At 39.0% G+C, this 25,290-nt stretch overlaps 1 protein-coding gene across 4 annotated transcripts in view; it reads right to left on the bottom strand.

The window, feature by feature from the left end:
- Positions 1 to 25,290, bottom strand: part of VCAN (versican) — a 119,145-nt gene that overhangs the window by 77,028 nt on the left and 16,827 nt on the right. For 3 of the 4 annotated variants that reach the window (XM_055563353.1, XM_055563342.1, XM_055563346.1), the window contains exons 3-6: positions 22,822 to 23,199; positions 19,296 to 19,470; positions 19,083 to 19,210; positions 1,074 to 1,367 (exon numbers count right to left, since the gene is read on the bottom strand). In XM_055563353.1, the coding sequence (XP_055419328.1) occupies positions 1,074 to 1,367; positions 19,083 to 19,210; positions 19,296 to 19,470; positions 22,822 to 23,199 (975 nt within the window). Of the gene's footprint in view, positions 1 to 1,073; positions 1,368 to 19,082; positions 19,211 to 19,295; positions 19,471 to 22,821; positions 23,238 to 25,290 lie in introns of all 4 variants that reach the window. The other variant, XM_055563333.1, reaches the window with a different exon arrangement.

Below are 25,290 nucleotides of genomic sequence, written 5' to 3'. Positions count from 1 at the left end.
GTGTGCTAGCAACTACTTACATAGTTGATATTATATCCCATTACACAGTATAGCTTATGTAAGTAATTCTGGTATCCCTGAGGGCCCTAGGAGCAATCTCCCATGGATACCGAGGGGATAACTGTATGTATTGCTAAAACAATACATATATTGAAAACTTAGTAAAAAAAATTCTTACTAATTCAATATAATATGGCTCCATCTTGAACACACTAAAGGTCACCAAAATTTCTAGCAGATCTTTGTTTGGCTGGCATAATATAGATCCTACAGTAAATATCACAGTGAGACTCTGGATTAGTTGCTTGTTTAATTAAGCATTCTACAAGCATGACACTATGGTATGTGATTACTAGTGCTAAAGTAATTTAAGGACATGTAAAAATTAAATATATCATTAATGTTGAGAAATGTTACTTCAAATCCATTTTAAGTCATTTTAAATCCATACTTAACTGAAGGTAGCCTATTTATGTTAGAGCTTGCCAAAAAACATATACTGTATTTAATATGATACTAGAGCATTAGAAGGAACATATTTCCATTATATGAAATAAACTGAGGTAAAATGAAATTTTTACTTATAGCATGGTTCATTTTTAGGTATTATCCATGTCAGTTCCAAGTACTCACCTGCGGTTACTGAAATTTAAATCCTCTGCTATTTGAAAGAAAGGGTGATACCAAACAAAGAGGGAAAAAAAACAGAACTCAGGGATTCAACTCAGCCATGACTGGCCCCAGCATTAGAATAGCGCCAACAATCCAATTGCATTGAAGGACTGCAATTAATATAAAACAAGTGCTCAGAAACATGTTCTGTGCAATGCAGCACAGTTAAGGGCTTTGCCTGACATTTTTTCATCCTCTCTAAAAACCATTTGTCTAACTTGTTTTAACCATATCACTGCTGTTTCCTTTCCTTGTTTTTGAGAGTCACTGAACTGTTTCCATTCCGTGCACACAATGCAAGACATGGAATCATTCCAATGGCTAGTTGAACATCAATTGCATGCCTTCAAAGCTTTTTTTTTTTTTAAACTAGAATGTTTTAAAAGGTATCAAACACTTACGTTTAAAGCAGTAGGCATCAAATCTGCTATCAGGGGGAGGGAAGCCTGTCTGGTTCTCAAAACGATACAGGGTTCTCACCCCAAGTAAACCACCTCCACACTGGGCCCTGGCCACAGTCACAGGGTGGCGAACGCTGGCATCCAACAGCCACCCGTAATCACATCTGTCGAAGCCGTTCCTCCACGCTGCTTGGAGCTCCCCCACGGTCGCCAGGCGGGCGTCCTGGTTTTTACACTCTTCTCCAGCTTCCTCAAAGGTGAACTTGTTGGGAGCAGTGATGTGGAACACATCACCTGCAATAAGAAGAAGAAAAAAGGGTCTAAAGTTTACTCTTGTCTTTTCCTGTTTATAGGAGTTGGGGAAAACCACACCATTCTTTTCTTACAGTGAGGAATCATCTTCTGATATTTACAGCAGAAAACTCAGTTACCTATTTTGTTATTATTAATATTAGTGTATGATAAGAAGTAACACAATAAACACACACCAGAAACGTTTCATTTTATATACCTACATTCCCTAGTTCATAGAAGCAGTCATTTGATAATACAGTTACAATAGATTCTTTGAAGTAAACAAACTTTTCCAATTGATTCTTTGATTTACTGTCCAGGAAATGGGTTTTCTCTCCATGAAAGAGGCTGTGGTGTACTTATTAACATTGCACGCCAGAAAGAGAAAGCTGCACTGAAATGTCTTTGAGGTCATTTTTCTTTGTTTATCCTAAAATCAAATAGCAATTTTCTGACTCTCTCATCCATTTCTGCCATCAAAATGGATTAACTCCCAGCAAAGCAAACAACAAAACAAGACTTCCAAGGTTTGAAGACGGGGGAGGGAAAGGGGTAGAATGGAATGCTGCTGCTAAGTCACTTCAGTCGTGTCCGACTCTGTGCGACCCCATAGACGGCAGCCCACCAGGCTCCCCGATCCCTGGGATTATCCAGGCAAGAATACTGGAGTGGGTTGCCATTTCCTTCTCCAATGCGTGAAAGTAAAAAGTGAAAGTGAAGTCGCTCAGTCGTGTCCGACTCTTCGCGACCCCATGGACTGCAGCCTACCAGGCTCCTCCGTCCATGGGACTTTCCAGGCAAGAGTACTGGAGAGGGGTGCCATTGCCTTCTCCGAGAATGGAATGCAGTTTCCTGCTTTTCTGTCCTAGGCACAAGGCTGCTTTGAGAGTTACGCAGGTCATGGCCTGCCCTTGGGCAGGGCTGAGGATGTATGAGGACCAATATCAACTCCCAATCAACCAGCCAAAGAGACCAAAAATCCCCCTGGAAGAAGGGGCACCCTTTTTTTTACTTGCTCTGCCCAAGGTGGATACCGTTTGAAATCCGTCTGCCTTTCCGGTTCCCACAAAGTTACCATAAGGGGCTCTAACTAGGTTGGGGAAATTTTCATGTTTATTTATTGATTAACAAAGAAAGGCTGAACATTTCCTTTGTTCATCACATTAGGCTCAATTAGACCCAATTAGTATGCTCATTATCACTTAACATGTCACAGTAAAATATTCTGGAAATGCCAGAGAGTTTGTTAATTGGAATGTTACTTGTGTAACGTAACAACTGGCTGAAATGAACGCAATGTGAATTAAATGATGCTTTTCACAAGTGGCTAAAAGACAAAGGTAGAATTAGAGAAGACCTAAGCAAATAGAGCGGGCAGGATGAGGAGTAGGAAATGAGGTAGAGAGGTAGCTAAAATATTGAGAGCCCATTTTTATAGCAGCCATGGGTCCTGCTTCCATTTCACTGAGACTTGTCTTTGATTCTATGATCTATCAGACACAAGAGCTCTCATGATCTGGATCTTCACCTCACTAAATCCAGATGTAACAAGTTATTGTTTAAAATGAATAGAGCCATTACTCCATGTGTGAGTGTCATAACTTTATAAAACCAGAAAATTATAGTCAGGAGAAAAAGGTCAAGTCACCCAGATCAGCTCTTCTCACTACAAATCTAAAAACGCTGCCAATGAAACGAGGACAAATCCCAATACGAGCTATTTGATGAAGAAAAAGAAAAATGACTTTTACCTGACTGCAAAAAGTAAGGCAGAGGTGAGAATGGGGTTTTGTCCTTAATAATCTAGGCTGGCAAAGGACAGTAATCTCAAACCCAAAAATACACTGAAAGAACAAAGGCCCCCCCCCCCATTCCTAGAATGTTACCCTTCCTGGTAGGTTTTAAAATGGTAAGGTCATAGTACCAGTTGGATAGCACGTATTCAATAATTTGTTACATGAGTGGCATTTCAGGTTCTTACTCAGAAAAAAGGTGCCCTTTTTCCTTCCAAGCAGCACATTAAAGAGTGCTCCCTCGGCTGCAGTGCTCTGGGTAGCTGCCATCTGGGACAGGAGATTCATCTCGCCTGTGGATCTGGCTCAAAGCAATGGGCTACATACAGTCCATGGGGTCGCATAAGAGTCAGAGGCTACTTAACTGACTAAATAACAAGAAAATAACAACAAAACCTGGGGGAAGGCAAGCAGACAGACCGTGTCGTCCCGAGCAGCCTCAGCAGCCTTGTTCACCTGAGCATTACGCTTGCATTTGGCCTGAAAGCAATGGAAGTGTGAAAGAGGGCAGCCCGCCAACATGCTTCCCTCCAAGGTGGAACCCTTGGGTTTGTTATTACAGCTGGAATATCAATTTTGTTGCCTTCGTTTCCTGTATGGTGAGGTGCTTCTACATGGAGGCAAGAGTACTGTTCCTTTTCAGTAACAAGACTGATCAGACAACCAGAGCAAGGCAGAGAAATAAATTAAAGGAGTAAACCTCTGCTTCTCCAAACAGCGACTTTTGCCCACATGATGGGGGAAATCAACTTCTCCAAATACAGCCAGACCAAAGGGCTAATGAAGAAAAATGACAGCATGATTTTCTGGATAACTTGTTTCTCTGTTTTAAGTAGCGAACACGTTTGGGGTATTAATGGAAGGAAAGGCTTGGTAGGTGCTGGCAGGTTAAAAAAAAATACCCTTATTATTATCAAATCAATAAAGATCTACTTGTAGAACTTTTCATTAAAAACTCTTAAGTCTGCCTTTATATTAAATTAATTATTTAATTCACTTGTTTGGGGTATACAATATTTATCTCTCCAAGCTCCAAAAAATAATGATTTTATTTATTTAAGTATAAATTCTGTTATTCCCCTATTTTCCTTTTCATTTGTATGTAAAAACTTTTCAAACATTGCAAATTAAATTTAAAAACTTATTGAAAGTGATGTCATCGTTGGGTTTCATGTAACTCAGAACAAAAAAGGAAGATTTAACTAGCATTAATGTGACTTAAGGTGAGAATCAAAACAACTCATCTATAAAGATCCATATGTGTGTCCCATCATTATACATGGCATAATTGTTGTTTGATTTTAAAATAATAATAAAAAAACATTTACTTTAACTCTGTTGCAAAAAATAGATGTCTAAGCCTTCCTAAATCATAATTGTTTAACATAAACATTGCCTTGTCTATTTCAGAATTCTAATGATACAGTGAAGTATCCATACTATGGAACTATCTTACTGAGTCTAGAAGCTTTTAGAACTGACACTCAATCTCTACCAAAATAAACTAAGTTAAATGTCTAAATTGTGACCTTTCTATGTAACAACCTCAAAATATTAACGTCAGACATCTAATACTGTTCTCAAATGTGCCAGAATAGCCCGGCATCAGTTTCATATACTAAAACCCAAAGAAAAAAAAGGTAAATTAAAGGGTAATACACAAATAGCAATCACTGAATTAATTCATATTCCTAAGTGTTTTTGATTTCTAAGTATTCTTGATTTCTAAGACATCTGTTTTTAGTTTTTATTGATATTACTAAAATAATCTCCTGTCAAGTCCTTTTTGATTCACAAGCTACCTGGATTTAGAAAATCTTAGACATTATGTCAGAGAAGGCAGTGGCACCCCACTCCAGTACTCTTGCCTGGAAAATCCCATGGATGGAGGAGCCTGGTAGGCTGCAGTCCATGGCGCCGTTAAAAGTCGGACACGAGTGAGCAACTTCACTTTCACTTTTCACTTCCCTGCACTGGAGAAGGAAATGGCAACCCACTCCAGTGTTCTTGCCTGGAGAATCCCAGGGACGGGGGAGCCTAGTGGGCTGCCGTCTATGAGGTCGCACAGAGTCGGACACGACTGAAGTGACTTAGCAGTAGCAGCAGCAGACATTATGTATTTATCTAACATAATACAAATGTAGATGATCTGTTGTTTAAATCAGAATTAATCTATTAAAAGCTTTACCGCTGAGCTTCCCGGGCAGCTCAGTGGTAGAGAATCCACCTATAATGCAGGAGATGTGAGCTCAATCCCTGGATCTGGAAGATCCCCTGGAGGAGGAAATGGTAACCCACTCCAGTATTCTTCTCTAAAAAATCCCATGGACACAGGAGCCTGGTGGACTACTGTCCATGGGCCTGCAAAGAGCTGGACACGACTGAGCAACTGAGCTAGTACACAACCAAATAAAAGCTTATTGCTGAAGATGTGTATTGGGAAGATTATTAACGTATAGTCCAAGTTCTAAAAATACAATTTCTAAAAATGCCTTATACAAAAAACTGGTAATCCCTGAAACATGACTAGGTAGCCAACAAAAAGAGGTTTTGTGGATGGCATTTGGTAAACAAATACATACAAGTCATCTGACAGGTTTCATTTCTGTAAGACTTCTCAGAGCAGGTAATATTATAGAATTTACTGCGAGTTCCTATAAAGAAGTCAGGATTTTTAAGCCATTTGACCATTTGAGGAAAAGAATAATCTCCTTTTCTCATAGAAGACTAACTAGTAGTCCACGGATCTATTTGTTGAAGCAGATTGGACTAAACTGCCCTAGAGACATGTATGGCAGCAGCGTGAACACCCTCTTCCAATAACACAAGAGAAGATTCTACACATGGACATCACCAGATGGTCAACATTGAAATCAGACTGATTATATTCTTGCAGCCAAAGATGGAGAAGCTCTATACAGGCAGCAAAAACAAGACCGGGAGCTGACTGTGGCTCAGATCATGAACTCCTTATTGCCAAATTCACACTTAAATTGAAGAAAGTAGGGAAAACCACTAGACATTCAGGTATGACCCAAATCAAATCCCTTACAATTATACAGTGGAAGTGACAAATAGATTCAAGGGATTAGATCTGATAGACAGAGTGTGCGAAGAACAATGGATGGAGGTTAGTGACATTTTACAGGAGACAGGGATCAAGACCATCCCTAAGAAAAAGAAATGCAAAAAGGCAAAATGGCTGTCTGAAGAGGCATTACAAAAAGCTGTGAAAAGAAAAGAAGCGAAAGGCAAGGAGAAATGGAAAGATATACCATTTGAAGGCAGAGTTCCAAAGAATAGGAAGGAGAGATAAGAAAGCCTTCCTCGGTGATCAGTGCAAAGAAATAGAGGAAAACAATAGAATAGGAAAGACTAGAGATCTCTTCAAGAAAATTAGAGATACCAAGGGAACATTTCATGCAAAGATAGGCTCAATTAGGACGGAAATTGTATGGACCTAACAGAAGCAGAACATATTAAGAAGAGGTGGCAAGAATACACAGAAGAATTGTACAAAAAAGAGCTTCATGACCCAGATAATCATGATGGTGTGATCACTCACCCAGAGCCAGACATCTTGGAATGCAAAGTCAGATGGGCCTTAGGAAGCATCACTACGAACAAAGCTACTGGAGGTGATGGAATTCCAGTTGAACTATTTCAAATCCTGAAAGATGATCCTGTGAAACTGCTGCACTCAATATGCTAGCAAATTTGGAAAACCCAGCATTGGCCGCAGGACTGGAAAAGGTCAGTTTTCATTCCAATCTCAAAGGAAAGCAATGTCAAAGAACGCGCAAACTACCACACAATTGCACTCATCTCACACGCTAGTAAAGTAAAGCTCAAAATTCTCCAAGCCAGGCTCCAACAGAACATGAACTGTGAACTTCCAGATGTGCAAGCTAGATTTAGAAAAGGCAGAGGAACCAGAGATCAAATTGCCAACATCCGCTGGATCATCAAAAAAGCAAGAGAGTTTCAGAAAAACATGTATTTCTGCTTTATTGACTATGCTAAAGCCTTTGACTGTGTGGATCACAACAAGCTGTGAAAAATTCTTAAAGAGATGGGAATACCAGATCACCTGACCTGCCTCTTGAGAAATCTGTATGCAGGTTAGGAAGCAATAGTTAGAACTGGACATGGAATAACAGACTGGTTCCAAATTGGAAAGGGAGTATGTCAACGCTGTATATTGTCACCCTGCTTATTTAACTTATATGCAGAGTACATCATGAGAAACACTGGGCCAGATGAAGCACACGCTGGAATCAAGATTGCCGGGAGAAATATCAATAACCTCAGATATGCAGATGACATCACCCTTATGGCAGAAAGTGAAGAGGAACTAAAAAGCCTCTTGATGAAAGTGAAAGAGGAGAGTGAAAAAGTTGGCTTAAAGCTCAACATTCAGAAAACGAAGATCATGGTATCTGGTCCCATCACTTCATGGGAAACAGTGGAAACAGTGTCAGACTTTATTTTTTAGAGCTCCAAAACCACTGCAGATGGTGATTGCAGCCATGAAATTAAAAGACACTCCTTGGAAGGACAGTTCTGACCAACCTAGATAGCATATTCAAAAGCAGAGACATTACTTTGCCAACAAAGGTCCATCTAGTCAAGGCTATGGTTTTTCCAGTGGTCATGTATGGATGTGAGAGTTGGACTGTGAAGAAAGCTGAGCACTGAAGAATTGATGATTTTGAACTGTGGTGTTGGAGAAGACTCTTGAGAGTCCCTTGGACTGCAAGGAGATCCAACCAGTCCCTTCTAAAGGAGATCAGTCCTGGGTGTTCATTGGAAGGACTGATGCTAAAGCTGAAGCTCCAATACTTTGGCCACCTGATGCGAAGAGTTGACTCATTGGAAAGACCCTGATGCTGGGAGGGATTGGGGGCAGGAGGAGAAGGGGACAACAGAGGATGAGATGACTGGATGGCATCACCGACTTGATGGACATGAGCTTGGGTGAACTCCGGGAGTTGGTGATGGACAGGGAGGCCTGGCATGCTGCAATTCATGGGGTCGCAAAGAGGTGGACACGACTGAGCAACTGAACTGAACTGAACTGAGACAGCATATTAAGCAGAGACATTACTTTGCCAACAAAGGTCTGTCTAGTCAAAACTATGGTTTTTCCAGTAGTCATGTATGGATGTGAGAGTTGGACTATAAAGAAAGCTAAGCGCTGAAGAATTGATGCTTTTGAACTGTGGTGTTGGAGAAGACTCTTGAGAGTCCCTTGGACAGCAAGGAGATCCAACCAGTCCATCCTAAAGGAAATCAGTCCTGAATATTCATTGTAAGGACTGATGCTGAAGCTGAAATTCCAATACTTTGGCCACCTGATGCAAAGAACTGACTCATTTGAAAAGACCCTGATGCTGGGAAAGATTGAACGTGGGAGAGAAGGGGATGACAGAGGATGAGATGGTTGGATGGCATCATCGACTCAATGGACATGAGTCTGAGTAAACTCCGGGAGTTGGTGATGGACAGGTAGGCCTGGCATGCTGCAGTCCTTGGAGTTGCAAAGAGTCAGACATGACTGAGCGACTAACTGAGAGACATGTATGTTTCAATCAAGAAGAAGAATCTCAGTCGAGCCATAACAATGATAACTCAGCACATATTAAGTTTCTCATAACCTATGTGTTAACCTGTCCAAGACAGAAACACAGTATATAGACCAGGTAATCAGAATCAAAGCAGGAACCAAAAAAACAAAAACAAAGGTCATATGAAGTCCACTGCCTACCAAGGCTGTGTCAAAGACTGTAAATGAGCAGAAGAAGCTGGACCAGAGCAGAGACCCTGATGGTGCCCAGGACCATATGTAAGGTGAACTAAGTGTCCAAATGTAATAACAATCATTTGCTCTTGAGAGCAGATAAAATGTAAGGAAAGAAATACACAAAGTATCCTTTATACACAAAGCAATGCACAACTTAATGTAAAATGTGAAGTTAAGTTGTTCTAAGTAAGAATTTACTGACAGGCATATATATATATACATTCTTATTAGTACACACATAAACTATAATGTAGAACAGAGGATTTCACAAAAGGGATAATTTGCATGTTCATATGGTAAACATATATGCAGTAGCTTAACCTCTGTTTTTCCAAAATATCAAGTTAAATGCTGTGACTTTAAACTATTCCTGTTCTTCCAACTTTCTAGGGATGCCCTAGAAGAAACTGGAAGACATTGCTGGTGAGACTTTAATATCTGGTGACATTCTACAAACTAAATTCGTCTTAATTACAGGAATTAACATCATCAAAAATATTAAGGAAAAATAAACTTAAATTTGAAAAGTAACTGCTAAGAGAGTCCCTGGAAAGTGGATCATGCATGTTCTTTTTCCACACTTTTGATTGCTAAATGGAAAAGCTATTCCTTGGCAGACTTAGAAATGACACATACTAAAATGTGGCAAGCAATGATGAAAACAAATCAAAACATTAAGATGACCTACAATGTTCAAAAACTAAGAGCTGATACTCAGGAGTAACTCAGAAAAATTATGAAAGAGACTCGGAGTCCAGAGCAAATTGAGAAGAGGATCTTTTTCTTTCACAAGCAATTCCCTGAGATCGCCAAGGCGAACAGGAAACTGGCACCAGCAGATCACAGAGAATTATTCAGGTCCTTCCTAGATAGGCTGCTCTGTGTGGTAGTCAAAGCTGAGGTCTCACCGCAGTTATCTAGATGGGTCTATTTTCTGGATAGTGTGATAAATATTTATGCTTCTTCTGTTTGTGTGTGTGTATGTGCACACTCATAACCTATCTATCCTGAACTGTCTGAAAATTAGCTCCTATAAACTAATCATGAGTCTCTTTCTCATTTGAGAATAGAACTTCATGATTTTTTCTTCACTATGAGAAAGATCAAGATTTGCGATTGTTATTACAGTTCCCTGCTGTTTGGGTCAAAATGGTACACAGGCAATAACTGTATGCAAAAGTAGACGTGGTGTATGAGCTGGAAATAGTCACATGACATGTCCATAAGGATAAAACCACTTACAGTATATGGAAAGTGTTATGGTAATAAAGACAAGTCAATATAATTATTACTAGGTTTAAAGTTTTGGACTTTTAAGTTTTTTCAATGTAAGTTTCCTTTTTTTTCCCTCTGCCTTTTGCTCTATCTCTTTTTTTGCCCATGTCTATATATACAAGATCAAAACAATAAAGACTAATACTCATTATCCTGGATCACAAAATCCATCAGCTGTACGTGGTTGGTTAACAGCCAACATACACTATTATATAATCTTTTGACAGCCAATATTTGTAGATAATTCAAAAGCATGTCAGTTCCCCCTAAGATCTGATTCTTTAACCTATACAGAAACCACTCTTCTGTTAACAGTGACAAGAAAACTTCTGGGGCTGCCAAGATAGCTTCATCCAATTCTAGTATTAGGCTGGCAATGTATCTAATTTGGGGTATAATGGCCAGGTCAGCACCTTTCAAATATATCATTTGTTTTAGGATGAAGTAGGAAATACCTAGAGCCAGACATCCTGGAATGTGAAGTAAAGTGGGCCTTAGGAAGCATCACTATGAACAAAGCTAGTGGAGGTGATGGAATTCCAGTGGAGCTATTTCAAATCCTGAAAGATGATGCTGTGAAAGTGCTGCTCTCAATATGCCAGCAAATTTGGAAAACTCAGTAGTGGCCACAGGACTGGAAAAGGTCAGTTTTCATTCCAATCCCAAAGAAAGACAACGCCAAAGAATGCTCAAACTACCGCACAATTGCACTCATCTCACACGCTAGTAAAGTAAAGCTCAAAATTCTCCAAGCCAGGCTTCGGCAATACGTGAACCTTGAACTTCCAGATGTGCAAGCTAGATTTAGAAAAGGCAGAGGAACCAGAGACCAAATTGCCAACATCCGCTGGATCATCAAAAAAGCAAGAGAGTTCCAGAAAAACATCTATTTCTGCTTTATTGACTATGCCAAAGCCTTTGACTGTGTGGATCACAATAAACTGTGGGAAATTCTGAAAGAGATGGAAATACCAGACTACCTGACCTGCCTCTTGAGAATCCTGTATGCAGGTCAGGAAGCAGTAGTTAGGACTGGATGTGGAACAACAGACTGATTCCAAAAAGGAAAAGGAGTACGTCAAGGCTGTATACTGTCACCCTGTTTATTTAACTTATATGCAGAGTACATCATGAGAAATGCTGGGCTGGAAGAAGCACACGCTGGAATCAAGATTGCCGGGAGAAATATCAATAACCTCAGATATGCAGATGACATCACCCTTATGGCAGAAAGTGAAGAGGAACTAAAAAGCCTCTTGATGAAAGTGAAAGAGGAGAGTGAAAAAGTTGTCTTACAGCTCAACATTCAGAAAACGAAGATCATGGCATCTGGTCCCATCACTTCATGGGAAGTAGATGGGGAAACAGTGGAAACAGTTTTTAATTTTTTGGGGCTTCCAAACCATTGCAGATGGTGATTGCAGCCATGAAATTAAAAGACACTTACACCTTGGAAGGACAGTTTTGACCAACCTAGATAGCATATTCAAAAGCAGAGACATTACTTTGCCAACAAAGGTCCATCTAGTCAAGGCTATGGTTTTTCCAGTGGTCATGTATGGATGTGAGAGTTGGACTGTGAAGAAAGCTGAGCACCGAAGAATTGATGCTTTTGAATTGTGGTGATGGAGAAGACTCTTGAGAGTCCCTTGGACTGCAAGGAGATCCAACCAGTCCCTTCTAAAGGAGATCAGTCCTGGGTGTTCATTGGAAGGACTGATACTAAAGCTGAAGCTCCAATACTTTGGCCACCTGATGCGAAGAGTTGACTCATTGGAAAAGACCCTGATGCTGGGAGGGATTGGGGGTAGGAGGAGAAGGGGACAACAGAGGATGAGATGGCTGGATGGCATCACCGACTCAATGCACATGAGTTTGAGTGAACTCCGGGAGTTGGTGATGGACAGGGAGGCCTGGCGTGCTGCAATTCATGGGGTCGCAAAGAGTTGGACACGACTGAGTGACTGAACTGAACTGAGAAACAAAACGTAGCTTAAAGCATAGACACTGGGTTTTGAAATATTTAACCTTTAATTAATTTTAGAGAATTGTCATCAGTCATGTGATAGTCAGTTAACATTCTTTAAGTCAGATAACATTCATGGGAAAAGGAATCCACATATTTGTCGATGTGCTATTACACAAGATCTTGTATATGTCATTTGAAGGGATTAAAGACACAGGAAATCCCACCCAAATTTAAGCATATTTTTATGGTTTTCAGGATGTCAGATCTCATTCTTTCCCCATGACAGAGCAGTAAGACTTTAATTAGAGTGAGAAAGAGATTCTAAAAAATTTCTGGATGTCTGAGTCTTCAAAATATACAAAAGATCGAATGTGTTATTTGGTTTGACAGGCACAGTATGGCTGCAGGTCAACATAGGAAGATCAGCCTAGTTATTTTTTTTAACTTTTCACAGCTCAGAGTTAAATGGCCCTGTATTTCCAAAGCAGCTCTTTCAATTTAGAATTCTAGAAATTGCCATCAAGCCTTAAAGCAAATGACTGTCACATGTTTTAAGGGGTTTCTGTCAAGACATCTCTACTTATTTTAGATTATAAAATAAAAGGGACTATATATAGAAAACCCTGAGGATTCCATAAGAATATATTAGAACTAATAGATAATGTCAATGAGCTTGTAGGATAAAATATACAAGGCCAATATAAAAAAATCAGTTTATTTCTACACCCCAGTACTCTGACTTGGAGAGTTCCATGGACTGTATAGTCCACAGGGTCGCAAAGAATCAGATACAACTGAGTGATTTTCACTTTCACTTTCGGCCCCATGGACTATAGCCCGCCAGGCTCCTCTATCCATGGAATTCTCCAGGCAAGAATACTGGAGTGGGTAGCCATTCCCTTCTCCAGGGGATCTTCCTGACCCAGGGATCGAACTGGGGTCTCCTGCATTCCAGGCAGATTCTTTACAATCTGAGCCACCAGGGAAATCCCTATGTATATGGCATAAGAATCCAAATCCATTCTTTGGTATGTGGGTATTCAATTATGCCAGCACTATTTGTTAAATAGGACTATTCTTTCCCCATTTAGTGGCCTTGGCACCCTGGTGAAAATCTATTGATCATAAATATATGGGTTTGTTTCTGGACTCTGTCCCATTGATCTGTATGACTATACTTATGTCACTGCCACAGTGTTTGGATTACTATTGCTTTGTTGTAAATTTTGAAATTGGAAAATATGAGACTCCCAACTGTGTTCTTCTTTTTCAAAATCGTTTTACTTCTTCTGCAAAGAGTTGCCATATACAAAATATAACTCAAAATAGATAAAAATAAAAGTTAAAACTTCTACAGTTCTTAGAAACAAACACAGAAATAAGTCTTCATGACTAGGGATTTAGCAGTGTTTTCTTAGATGTGACACCAAAAGCACAAATTATCAAAGAAAAACTAGATATTGGATTTCATAAAAATTAAAAACTTTGTTCATCAAAACGTCCTATTGAAAAAGTAAAAATGCAAATCAGAGAATGGGAGAAAATATTTACAAATCATATATCTGAATAGACACTCTTGAATCAAGAGTATACAAAGAATTCCTATAACTCAGTAATAAAAAGACAAATACCCAATTAAAACTGAGCAAAGCTTCTGAACAGATGATTCTCCAAGAAAATTATGTACATAGTCAACAGTCATAGGAAAAGTGGCTCACCATCACTAGCTATCAGGGAAATACAAATCAAAACCACACACAGATAGTATTGCGCACATTAGGATGGTTATAATCAAAAAATCAGATTAAAACAATGTTAGCAGGAATGAAAGAATCGGGACCCTAAGGTACTTCTGGTAAAAATTTCAAAACGGTTCCTCAAAATGTTAAAAATAGAGTTGCCATTTAGCCCAGCAATCCCAATCACTGTAATCCAAACAGGGATGCAATCATTACTCAGATAAGAATTAGGATATTTTTATGTGAAACATCAGAGATTTGGGGGAGCATTAAGAGTACTTTGCACCCTCCTGGTTTGTAAGACTGCCTGTTGCTCTACTGGGGACTCTTTGGTGGTCCTGAAAAGCTACTCAAGAAGGACAGTAAAAAAAGGGTATACCCAGTCACCTAACTTCCATTCCTTAGTATCTTCATGTATAAAAAGGAAGGTTTTACAAAAATCCCTGTCAAGGTTTTTCTGAGAATTAAGTTAAAGGACAATACAACCATACAACAAATAGTTTTTTTTTTTTTATTCTACCCATGGAGCTACTTCACAGTCAATCTATTCAAGTCATACTGACAGAGGACATCATTTTCCAGAGGTTCTGCCAGGGTCCACGCCTGGCAGTGACTCTTAGCGAGACATTCAAACACTTACACAAAAAGAACTCCAAGTTCAATTTCAAACCCTTAGCAAGGTGCGTTCATGTCTAAAGCCTATTTGGGAACCCACAGTCTTAACTGTGATCTACGATTCTGTGAGTTCTGTAGAGAATAAAAAGTTTCGGCATCTTCAGGCACCGACATCAATCCATGTGGAAAGATTCTATAATCCAGAATCAATATTTGAAGCCATCTGCTGAACCACAGTGGGCAGGAAGCTATTCTAGTTGACATGGGGCATTTTAACTGAATCAACCCAATTATAACTAATTCTTAAATAACTCCCAGCAGTAAAGTAATCTGTAGATTACACACTGCAAATTCCATTAATATTAAAAGTCAATCTGAGAATCCACAGGCAGGAAATCACACAATTTACAGATTTGGTATCTGATTTTGATCCTATCAAATCCTCTAAAGAAGTTGGAATTAAGCCCTGCTCTAAGACCTGTTTAATGACATTCAGGTTTTTACCTGAATATTTTTAGGTTTTCATATTGAACCTGCATCTCCTGCATTGGCAGGCAGATTCTTTATGGACTGAGCCACCTGAGAAGCTTACGTATATAAAGGAGCTCATAAGACAAAAAGGAAAAGTTGCTTTTCGTTCTAGGTCAGACACCTGGATGACATGAAATCATTAGACAAGTCATAGAGGTGACAAAGTTATCCTGATTTTGAAATAAGGAAGCAGTAGAAAAATAAACCTATGATTTGTGAATAGGTACAAAGGGACCAATCCCAGAAAAGACAATTGGCTGGGGAGGCAAAAAAGCAAAATGACTGGAGAGGCGAGAGAGAATAAAGGAGTATCTCTAGGAAAAAGTTATTTCTAAGAGACACCACAGAGAAGAGTGAAGGGAGAAATTCAAAGAGAAAAACTAGCACCTTGGTGATCCAATGAAAAAAATAGATCCTTAGTAAGTCTTGTGAACAAAATTTGGCATTTGTTTTCAAGTACTGTAGAAATGGTAGGGTGGTGGAGGCGGTTTCCGAAAGAGACAAAGTTTGGAAAAATACTGCAATTACCACCGTGTAGTTCTTGAGTTCTGCTATGTGTCTGATACTGGAATAGATTCTTCACTGTGGTTGGAGAGTTATAGAAGATGGTTATTCCCTTATTTCTACCGGGATCTTACAAAAGTTTTTTCAGAAATAAAAATATTAGGTAATAGTTTGTGTATGATGAATATAAAACAACCAGAAAGAAGAATTCAACACCAGATATATGGCCCTAACTCTAAGAAAAGTGGGAGTTTAAAATCAGAAAATGGCAGTGTGAGCTGGAAGGGCCAAAGATGGGCAATTGAAGGCAGTCTGCTCACAGGCATAGGGGAGAGTGGAATGCTGGGAAGATGAGAGGTTTGTTCTCAGAGAGGCTCAAAGCACAGCTGTTGGCAGGAGCTAGGGACAGCTGGTGCACGTAAGCAAGGTCATATCAGAGAGAGGGAAACACAGCTGAAAAGTTCATACTCCTGAGCCAGGATTGAGGTTCTTGATTGAGCCAGCAGCATTTGCTTGAGGAGGAAGGCAACAGGAAATTCACGCCATACCATGCTGAGTAGGCGAATGATATGGCCATGGTGATTGCCTGTTTTGATGGTCATAAAACAGGTCCCTTGAAGAACTATTAAAGGCTTGGGGATTACTTGTGATGTAAGACAGAAAACCAGAGATGAGACACCAAAATGATTCACAAACCAGAAATGCAGGTATGGAATTCAGAAAAGAGTTTGGGGCTAGACATGCAAAACTAAAAATTATCATTTTCATTTTTCTTTTTTTTTTTTTGTTCTCTTGGTGTCTTTTCATGTCCTGTTCATCCCTCAAGGCACTTGACTTACTTACATACAAAAGAGCAAAAATGAAATCAATTAAGAATTCAGCAGAAACAAGAACCTTTTAAAAATCTATAAACTATAATAACTACTATTTATTGAGCACTTACTTTGTGCCACACTTTGTGACACTTTATACCTTAACTCATTTTATCTTCATACTGTGATGAAAAGGGAATTATCCTTACAGACCCCATTTCACAATAAATGTCATTATAAACATATTGAATATCCTCTGAAACTAAGTTCCTTCTGTGAAACAAATTAAAGCCTTGTAACTGCTGACACAAATCTCAGCCAGTGCTTGAATTCGTGTTTATATCAATTCTTTCATCTTTGTCTTCCAACTTCTATGTGGTAAGACAAAGAATTTCAGATTCTGCCGTTTTAGTATAAAAACCTCAACTAAAATTATGCTGTGTTACACACTTCGAGTTTTCAGTTATCAAATACATGAATATATATCCCAAGTAAATACATAACTATATAAAACACAGTTGGGTTACCCTGGAGCAGAGACTGGTTTTACAAATAACAGTTGCCCTAGAAGTGACAATGTTTATGGAGGTGGAGAAGAACTCCTATATGACTAATAAATCCCTCTCATTGTGGTGTATGCCTAGATCCTCAGAATGGCTCTTCTGACAGCTCAATTTTCCCCAAACACTAGTTATGATACTCTGAACAGATTTTAGGGAGCCAGCTCTTGATGGTACAACACAGCTAGGAATCCTTGGCAGGGCTTTTCCCACCAAGACCTGTCAAAAGTATCTCGCGCTGAATTTGTGGAGGGCATGGAATTTCTGGAGCTTCTGCACAAAGGCCTCTAGACTTCAAAGAAGCTAGCGATTCTGTAGCCTTAGAGAGTGGGGTTTCAGTACCTTCATCAGGATAAGACTGAAGAAGAGACATGCAGAGGGACCCCTAGGCATGCTTTCTGGGAGCATTGTAAATACATAATCCTAACTTTCCATCACAAAGGTTGGCTGTGATGTTAATGTTTATTCCCATTGGGATCAAATTGGCCACAGATTTATACCTGAAAGCCACTATTTCAATCACACTTGGTAAAGATTACCAATTATGACTTATATATACTTTTGCAAAATCTGTCTCTGATTTAGTTCCAGTATTACCAACATTCCAGAAATTTCTATTGCTATCACTCTAATAGACATTATTCCAAAAGAAAACAACAGTGATAAAATAAATTCCACCTTACTGAATTTAGGTACAAATTTCCATCTTACTGAGACAGCAATAACAAAATTTGTTTCCTAGAATCAGAATCTCCTATCAACCGTCTCTTATCATATGGAAAAAGTTAACTAAATTTAAAATTCAACTTAAGGAAGGAGATAAGCTATATCTCATAGCTTGAATTTTCTAGATTATTTTCCCTTTACCTTTGTGAAAAATGTAAATTGTTAGTATCTGAAATTATGGTTTAGAAAACACATGTATCAATCTTAAATAACAGTCATAATAAGAATGTTAAGATGCTAGAGAACCACACTAAAGAAACCTTCTTGGAATCAGGCTATCCTATTCACATTTAGGACACCAGGCAAATATAAGCTGCTTATTTTCTAGCTGTCAGTCACTGAGGTTGTTTATTCAATTCATAGAATCAGAGAATTTAATTATGTTGGGAGGGACTATGGAAATTTTCTAGTCCAACCTCCTCATTTTAAACATAAGAAAATTGAGATCATTCTTTTATGCGTACCCAGCTAAAATTAAATGTATAACTCAATGTGATACCTCTATTTATATATTGAGGCCTCTAAGATAGCTATTGCTACAAGTGAACTTCCATTTCAAAAGACACAGAAACTTCTACTCCATGTGTCTTATAATAAAACTATTATGTCCTTAGGTAACATTGCCAGAAGAGAATTCAAACTTACTATCTCTAAGAGTCTCACTCTGTCACTGAGGAGGAAATGATGATGCCAGAATCAATCAGGCTCTAAGAATCTCTAAAGCAAGGCTTATATCTTACCTGACTTCATAGTTCTAACAAGCCGAGTATCTATCATACAGTGGGTGTTCTGTATTTTTTTTTTTGGCGTGCTGATTGATTGAATGAATAAATGATTGCTTTAAAAATTAGTGTAGCAATATTGCTTTAAATATTCGTAATTAACCTCCAATTAAAATAAATTTATATTAAAAAAAATAAATATTTGTGTAGCAAAGTGAACACAAGGATAAGCAAACCATGACAATCCTTCCTCGGCTAGTTTGTGTCATTCAGTTGCACTTCGGGATGTTTATCAGCACTCGGATTCACAGTGGTTTGTCGTCACAGGACTTTACCTGAAGTTCTTACAAGAATAGGTACCGCCCTTACAGGCTTCTATTCTTAACGCTCTAAAAGTGCATTGGAAACGTTCCAGGGGCAGCATGACTGAAAGCAAACCTGCCATTAACTAAAGACATTTCAAACCTACATAACCATTTACACAGCCCTCCTTCTCTTTCCACTTTAATTTAAGCTTATTTCACCACAGAATCATACGGTTATTTAAACTCAACGTTGCTGTTTGGAATCCAAACAAGCATGGAGACTCACTCTATCCCCACGTGCTCCCAGTGTTTCCTCGATTTTCTCGGGTCAAATGAAGCTACAGAAATGTGAACATCTTACCATCCAGATGGTCCACGTAACAATACACATCGTAAGTTTCATGAGGAGCACGGAATCCGTAGGTCCGGACTCCTTCCTTCCCCATCATGTCTCCATAGCAGCCTTCTCGGGGAACGCGGATGGGATACCTGGGAAAATAAAGGACTAGGAAGTAGCACTATATTCTCACTCCCCAAGTGATGAACTAAAGCCAGTGGCCCCCAGACCACTCACCTAACAGTCTGATCTGACAGCCAGCCTGCATCACACTGCTCAAAACCATCTTCATAGGCGGCATGCAGCTGCTCTGGGGTGGCTATGACGGCCCCAATGTCCACACAAGCCTTCTGTGCCATCTCAAAGTTCAGGGTGTACCTGCTGGTTGCCGCCCTGTAGTGAAACACAACCCCTGCAAAGATAGCAGCAAACAATTACAGGCAAGTTCAGGTCTCCCCACATCCTGTGCGGTTTCTCATTGGAGCAGTATGTCAAATGACTTGCTAACACGGTCTTAAGACCATGACAATCTCTTTATTTTTACTTCATATAGCATTATGCAAAATTATGGTGATCTGAGGACCCCCAGAAATGCTATTCACTCGGGTATCCCATTCTGCTCCATTATAGAGTTTCCTAGTCAGGAGTTTTCTGTTCCCACGGAAACCATCTGAAAAAAAGATTTAAGCCGCTAAATCCCAAATGGTGACTAGTTGTCCTAATTATAGGTAGTATTCAGGCTATCACGGCTTCCCAGGTTTCAGTGGATAAAGAATCTGCCTGCAGGGCAGGAGATGCAGGCTCAATCCCTGGGTAGGGAAGATCCCCTGGAGGAGGGCATGGCAACCAACTCCAGTATTCTTGCCTGGAGAATCCCATGGACAGAGGAGCCTGGCAGGCTACAGTCCATGGGGTTGCAAAACAGTCTGGCACGGCTGAAGCAACTGAGCATGCGCGCACAGGCTATCAGGGGACCACGGACGACTAAAGACAGTAGGTGCTGCGGGAGACACAAAGAGTTAAGGAGGTCACGAGATCAACTCCTCTTCATGTTTGTACTCAGGGCCAACTCAATAGAAGCATATAGAACCTTCACCAATACCACTTCCTCCAAACATGAAATATTGTGATATTTACTTACCGAGACAATATATTATAATGGAAAAGACACTGGAGTATATAAGAGAAGGCCTATTCCAATTTCTGATTTGCTCCTTAATCATACATAAGCCTTAATTTCCTCCTCTATAGAGTATACCAACAGTGCTTATGTTGTTTTATTGAAATGAAGATCAAATTAGATAAAGAATTTTAAAATATCTTAAAATGTTGGATAGGCTACTATAATAAATGTTTATCATATTCACTAACTGATTTGCATAATGTAGGATCTCCACTTTGACAGGTAAAATGTATGATTTTTATTCCAAAGAAGGCCTGAAATAAAGTTCTCCAGACTCCCGCAGGTAGAAGCCAGGCATCCTGATATGTGCTTCAAATTCCACTTTGTCGTATTTTAGGAGTTGCATAAACTAGTGGTTCTTGAACTGTGTTTCAGGGTCAAAGAACTGTCAAAAGCCTGAGGAAAGAGCAACTGAGGGGGTGAAGCTTGGGCCCCTCCTCCCTCTTGAGCAAGGGCATCTCCATTTTTAACTGGAGTAAATATGGTGACTCATTTTCATCAGACAGCAAAGTGAGTCAAGCTAATGTGCCTAGGAAGTCACTGGAAAATAGAAATTGGAGTAATTGGGTTTTATGGGTGAGATTTTATAGTCATATCATTTAACACCACATATTTATTATGTGGAATTAATTTTGGTTTCCAAGATATCTTTCACTTTCCTTTTATTCCTAGTAATTTCTTAGAGTTGACAACAGCCTCCCTCCATCTCTCTCTCTCACACACACACACACAGCTTGACTTCTAGCTGTTAAATTGTTTTCCACATGCCTATCCTCGCTTCTCTCTTCCAAAACAGGTATGTGCCAATAAAGCATCTACAGGGGACAGACTAGGCATGTCATCAATAAGCACCTTTGATCAGTGTCAATACAAAAAGGCCTGCACAGGTACCAAGAGGATGCATTGACAACTAATACTTATTTCCCATTTCTGATATTTCAAAGAAAAAAAAAAACAAACAAACACTGAATGCTTTTCATAAAATCTATACCTTTACAGAACAACTTTAAAATTTCCAGGAAGTATATATGGTCCTATAAATATGTTTATAATGATCTCTAAGACTTGAGCAAGACTTTGCATGGTTTTAAATTAGTCTTCTGCTGATCAAAGCTTCAAAGAGCCTTCTTGGTAATTAAAAATCTTCCTTGTACACCGAAGACTGGCAGTAAGGGGGCACAAAGGGGCCTCCATGACCAAGGCAGGGAATATCAGGCTGTATAAGTATCTATAATTGCTGGATAATTTGAAGACCTCATGGGGCTAAGGAGATTAAGTGGAGAATTTTCATTGTTTCAGAGAGGCAAGGGGCAAATCCACTGCTAATTCTTTAATGATGAAGATTGTAAGAAGTTGTTAAACTTCTTCTGGGATTTAATATATATATATAATATATGTATAATGCATATCTAAGTTTATATATTTTATTTATATATATATATATATATATATATATAGTATGTTACATTACACAAAAAGAGGAAGAGATAGATCAGTAGAAAAAACAATCCAAGACTAATCAAAGTAAATGATAAAAAGATTAAGAGCAAAGAGCCCAGGGTGTTCAGTGGATGCCTGGAAAACATAAAAATAGATTTATAGAAGACAGCAATAGGATCTGAATGGGAAAGGATGTTCAGAAAATTAATCTGTCACATCTGAAATTCAGAGTATTTCCTTTTGGCTACACAAGAAAGGGTTTTAATAAAACCCTTTGTATATGTTTCTGAAAGGTAAATATTTTATAGGGAAATGGAGGGTTGGAAGAAAAATCTGTTCCATCATGTCTGGGTATGAGAATTTTGCTTAATAACTTGCCAAAATATTCTGCTTCCAGGAGCTGTGGCATTATGTGTGTACCCAATTAAAGTAATTTTTCTTTGCTTTGTCTCCTAACTTAAATTCAAATGACATACAAACTACCACTGAAAGGGGGCTGAAACTAAAATGTCTCATCGCAAGACAGTGGGTAACTAGTGTACTGACCTTAAAAAAATACACCGAATTCTTGTTTTGATCCAATTCAAATGTTTATTGAGTCCTTGCCTTTTCAAAGCACTATGATATTAATATATACCATGGACTTATTAGGTGCCTTATTTATTCAATGTAAGTTAAGATATAACTTATATTTCTTAAAAGCAAACTCAAACATTTTAATAATCATGCTAGGAGAGTGAGAAAAAAGGTGTGTGTGTGTGTGTATGATGTGTATATGTGTGTATATGTATGCATGTGAGTGTACATGCATATATGCACATATGTAAAAAAAATTAAACTGTAGATCAGCCTTTGCAGTCTTAAAAAATAATTGCTGATAGGTCTCAATAATGAAGTAATGATTCTTGAGCTATATACCATGTCTTGAGGTATTCATTATATCTGGTATAAAGTCACCTTCCTTGACTCCTGACCAATTAACAGCTCATTTTTAGTGACAGACATGGACTATTGGGTCGATTGGTGTGTGTTTTCCCTCTGTTCAAACCCTGAGCAATGGCTACTTTTGAATCTTGTTTCACCACACTTCTGAACCAGGTATCCTGTGATACCAGCTTCTTCTAGATTCGCAAGCCTTACCCTCCACGGTCAGTGACACCGTGTCCTGTGTGTCTTCAATCCCGTACATGACGTCACAGCGGTAGCGGCCTGCATCACTGGCCAGCAGTTTGACCATGGTGAGTGAGGCATCGCCCACGTCCTCGGGATGTGTAGGCACCGACACTCTCCCTTTGTAGTCTTGACCGATCTTGATATTCCCATTTTGGGCCACGAGAACAGTAGTCTCCTTTAAATCCTTTCCCGTCTTGTCCAATTCAATCTTAGACCATTTGATTCGCAGAAATTCACTGGTGGTGTTATAACTGGGTGGTAAGGTAGGCATGGTTGAGAAATGACAAGGTAGGTTGACTTTTCCAGAGAGGGAGCCCTTAACAGGTGGGCTTTTTTCCATGTTGACTACAGGAAAAAGAAAATACAAAATCGACAAGCTGAGTCTATTAAATAAGTGAAAGGATAAGAACCATTACAGGGATTTGGTTACATCTTCAGTATGTAAAATAATCAGGATGATTTTATATACAGAGAATAGTATATCATTTCAATAATGTTTTATAACAAAGACAGGAATTAATAATGCTCATTAAAAGTTGTTTTTGTTTTTATTTTTTAAAGTTTTTATTTTATACTGGAGTATAGCTGGTCAACAACATTGAGATAGTTTCAGGTGGACAGCAAAGGGACATAGCCAACATATACATGTATCCACTCTCCCCAAACTCCCCTCCCATCCAGGCTGCCACATAATGCTGAGCAGAGTTCCCTGTGCGATACAGTAGGACCTTGCTGGCTGCCATTTTAAATATAGCAGTGTGTATATGTCAATCCCAAACTCCTTAACTATCACTTTCCCCCTATTTTCCCCCATGCCAAGCAAAAGTTCACTCTCTAGTCTGCGAGTCTGCTTCTGTTTTATAAATAAGTTCATTTGTATAATTTCTTTTTAGATTCCATATACACCCTCATCCAGATATATTTATAACACTTTTCTTATATGATATTTCTCCTTCTCTGTCTGATTTCACTAACTTGGACAATCTCTAGGTCCATCCATGTTGCTGCAAATGGATAATGCTCATTTTTAGGTGCTAAAATATGAGCATTCATTTTAAAGTATTTGTAACTTAGATTTTAACATGAACAAAATAAGTGAAAAATAAGGCCATTGTAGGAAGGCAAGAAATCAAGGGTGGGAGGAACCTAGACTAAGCAATACAGGTTAGGAAGAATAGTTAAAAAGCAGATTTAAGCCAACAGGTGAGAAGAAGAAAAATGATTAAGATAACTGCCACATTACTTTAGAGGAAATGAAAACAACTTCAGGAGGAAGTGAAAATTATCAAAAGTATTTCAGTAGACTGGAGCAGGGAAATGTCTAACACTTGAAGGACCCACTATGGTTCAGTGTTGAATCAAAGGCTTTCATCTTAATGACAAATCCAGCTGCAGTCGCTCTGCAGCGAAACATTACCTCTCCATTATATCCTGGGGGGTAATGTTGGCTTCTGCTCACCTAACCCTTCTAAGCCTGGCTTCCCAGGTGGCTCAGTGGTAAAGAATCCGCCTACAATACAGGAGATGTGGGTTTGATCCCTGGGTCGGGAAGATCCCCTGGAGGAGAGCATAGCAACCCAGTCCAGTATTCTTGCCTGGAGAATCCCATGGACAGAGGAGCCCGGCGGGTTACAGTCCATAGGGTCGCAAGAGTCTGACATGACTGAGCGACTGAACACGCACACATGTAACCCTTCTAAAGTATTAATCTACAGAATGCCTTTCTGCTTAAGCCCTTAAACTTTTAATGAGAAAAAACACTTCGATTATAATTTAACACCATTACATGCAAATAAATAAATAAAACCCACATTCTTTCACTTATATAGGGATCTATACCTCTCCTCCCCATCTTGCACCCATCTCCCAGTCTCTCCTAGTTGGTGAGACAACGTGTTGGTTCAGTTCAGTAATAGAATATAAATTATAGTGCACTGAGAACTCCCAGTTCATGCAAATATGATGAACAGTAATAGTAACCTCTAGGTGGGGTAAAATAATATTTCTTAATTGACAAAATAATATGTAGCTAACACTTGGTATGTTAGTGGTTAAAGGCATTAGTAACATATGTCTCAATATGAACATGCGTTAGAAATGATACAGATGCTAAAGACTAAAATTTAACTTCAAAAGGACTGGATCCCATTAGGGAGATAAAGACAACAAAAAGATATTTTGTACCTTTTTTTTATTTTGGCAGAGAATAGGGGTCCTGAGAATGGGGTCACAAAGAGTTGGACACAACTGAGCAACTGAACTAAACTGAACTGAGGGGTCCTGAGAAGGAAAGAGGTGAGAATTTTATGAACTAAAAATGTCTTAATTTGTACCCATCATATGTTCTAGGAATTCCTATATTCCTTTCTGAAGATGATTAACCTCACAAATAAAAGACAGCTTTTTAAAGGGAGAATAAACATCTTTACCATTGAC

This window comes from Bubalus kerabau, chromosome 1 (genome assembly GCF_029407905.1).
Source record: "Bubalus kerabau isolate K-KA32 ecotype Philippines breed swamp buffalo chromosome 1, PCC_UOA_SB_1v2, whole genome shotgun sequence".
In the NCBI taxonomy this organism is placed as follows: Eukaryota; Metazoa; Chordata; class Mammalia; order Artiodactyla; family Bovidae; genus Bubalus; species Bubalus kerabau.
Note: the sequence above shows the minus strand (reverse complement) of the source record. Positions and strands in the feature narration are given on the sequence as shown.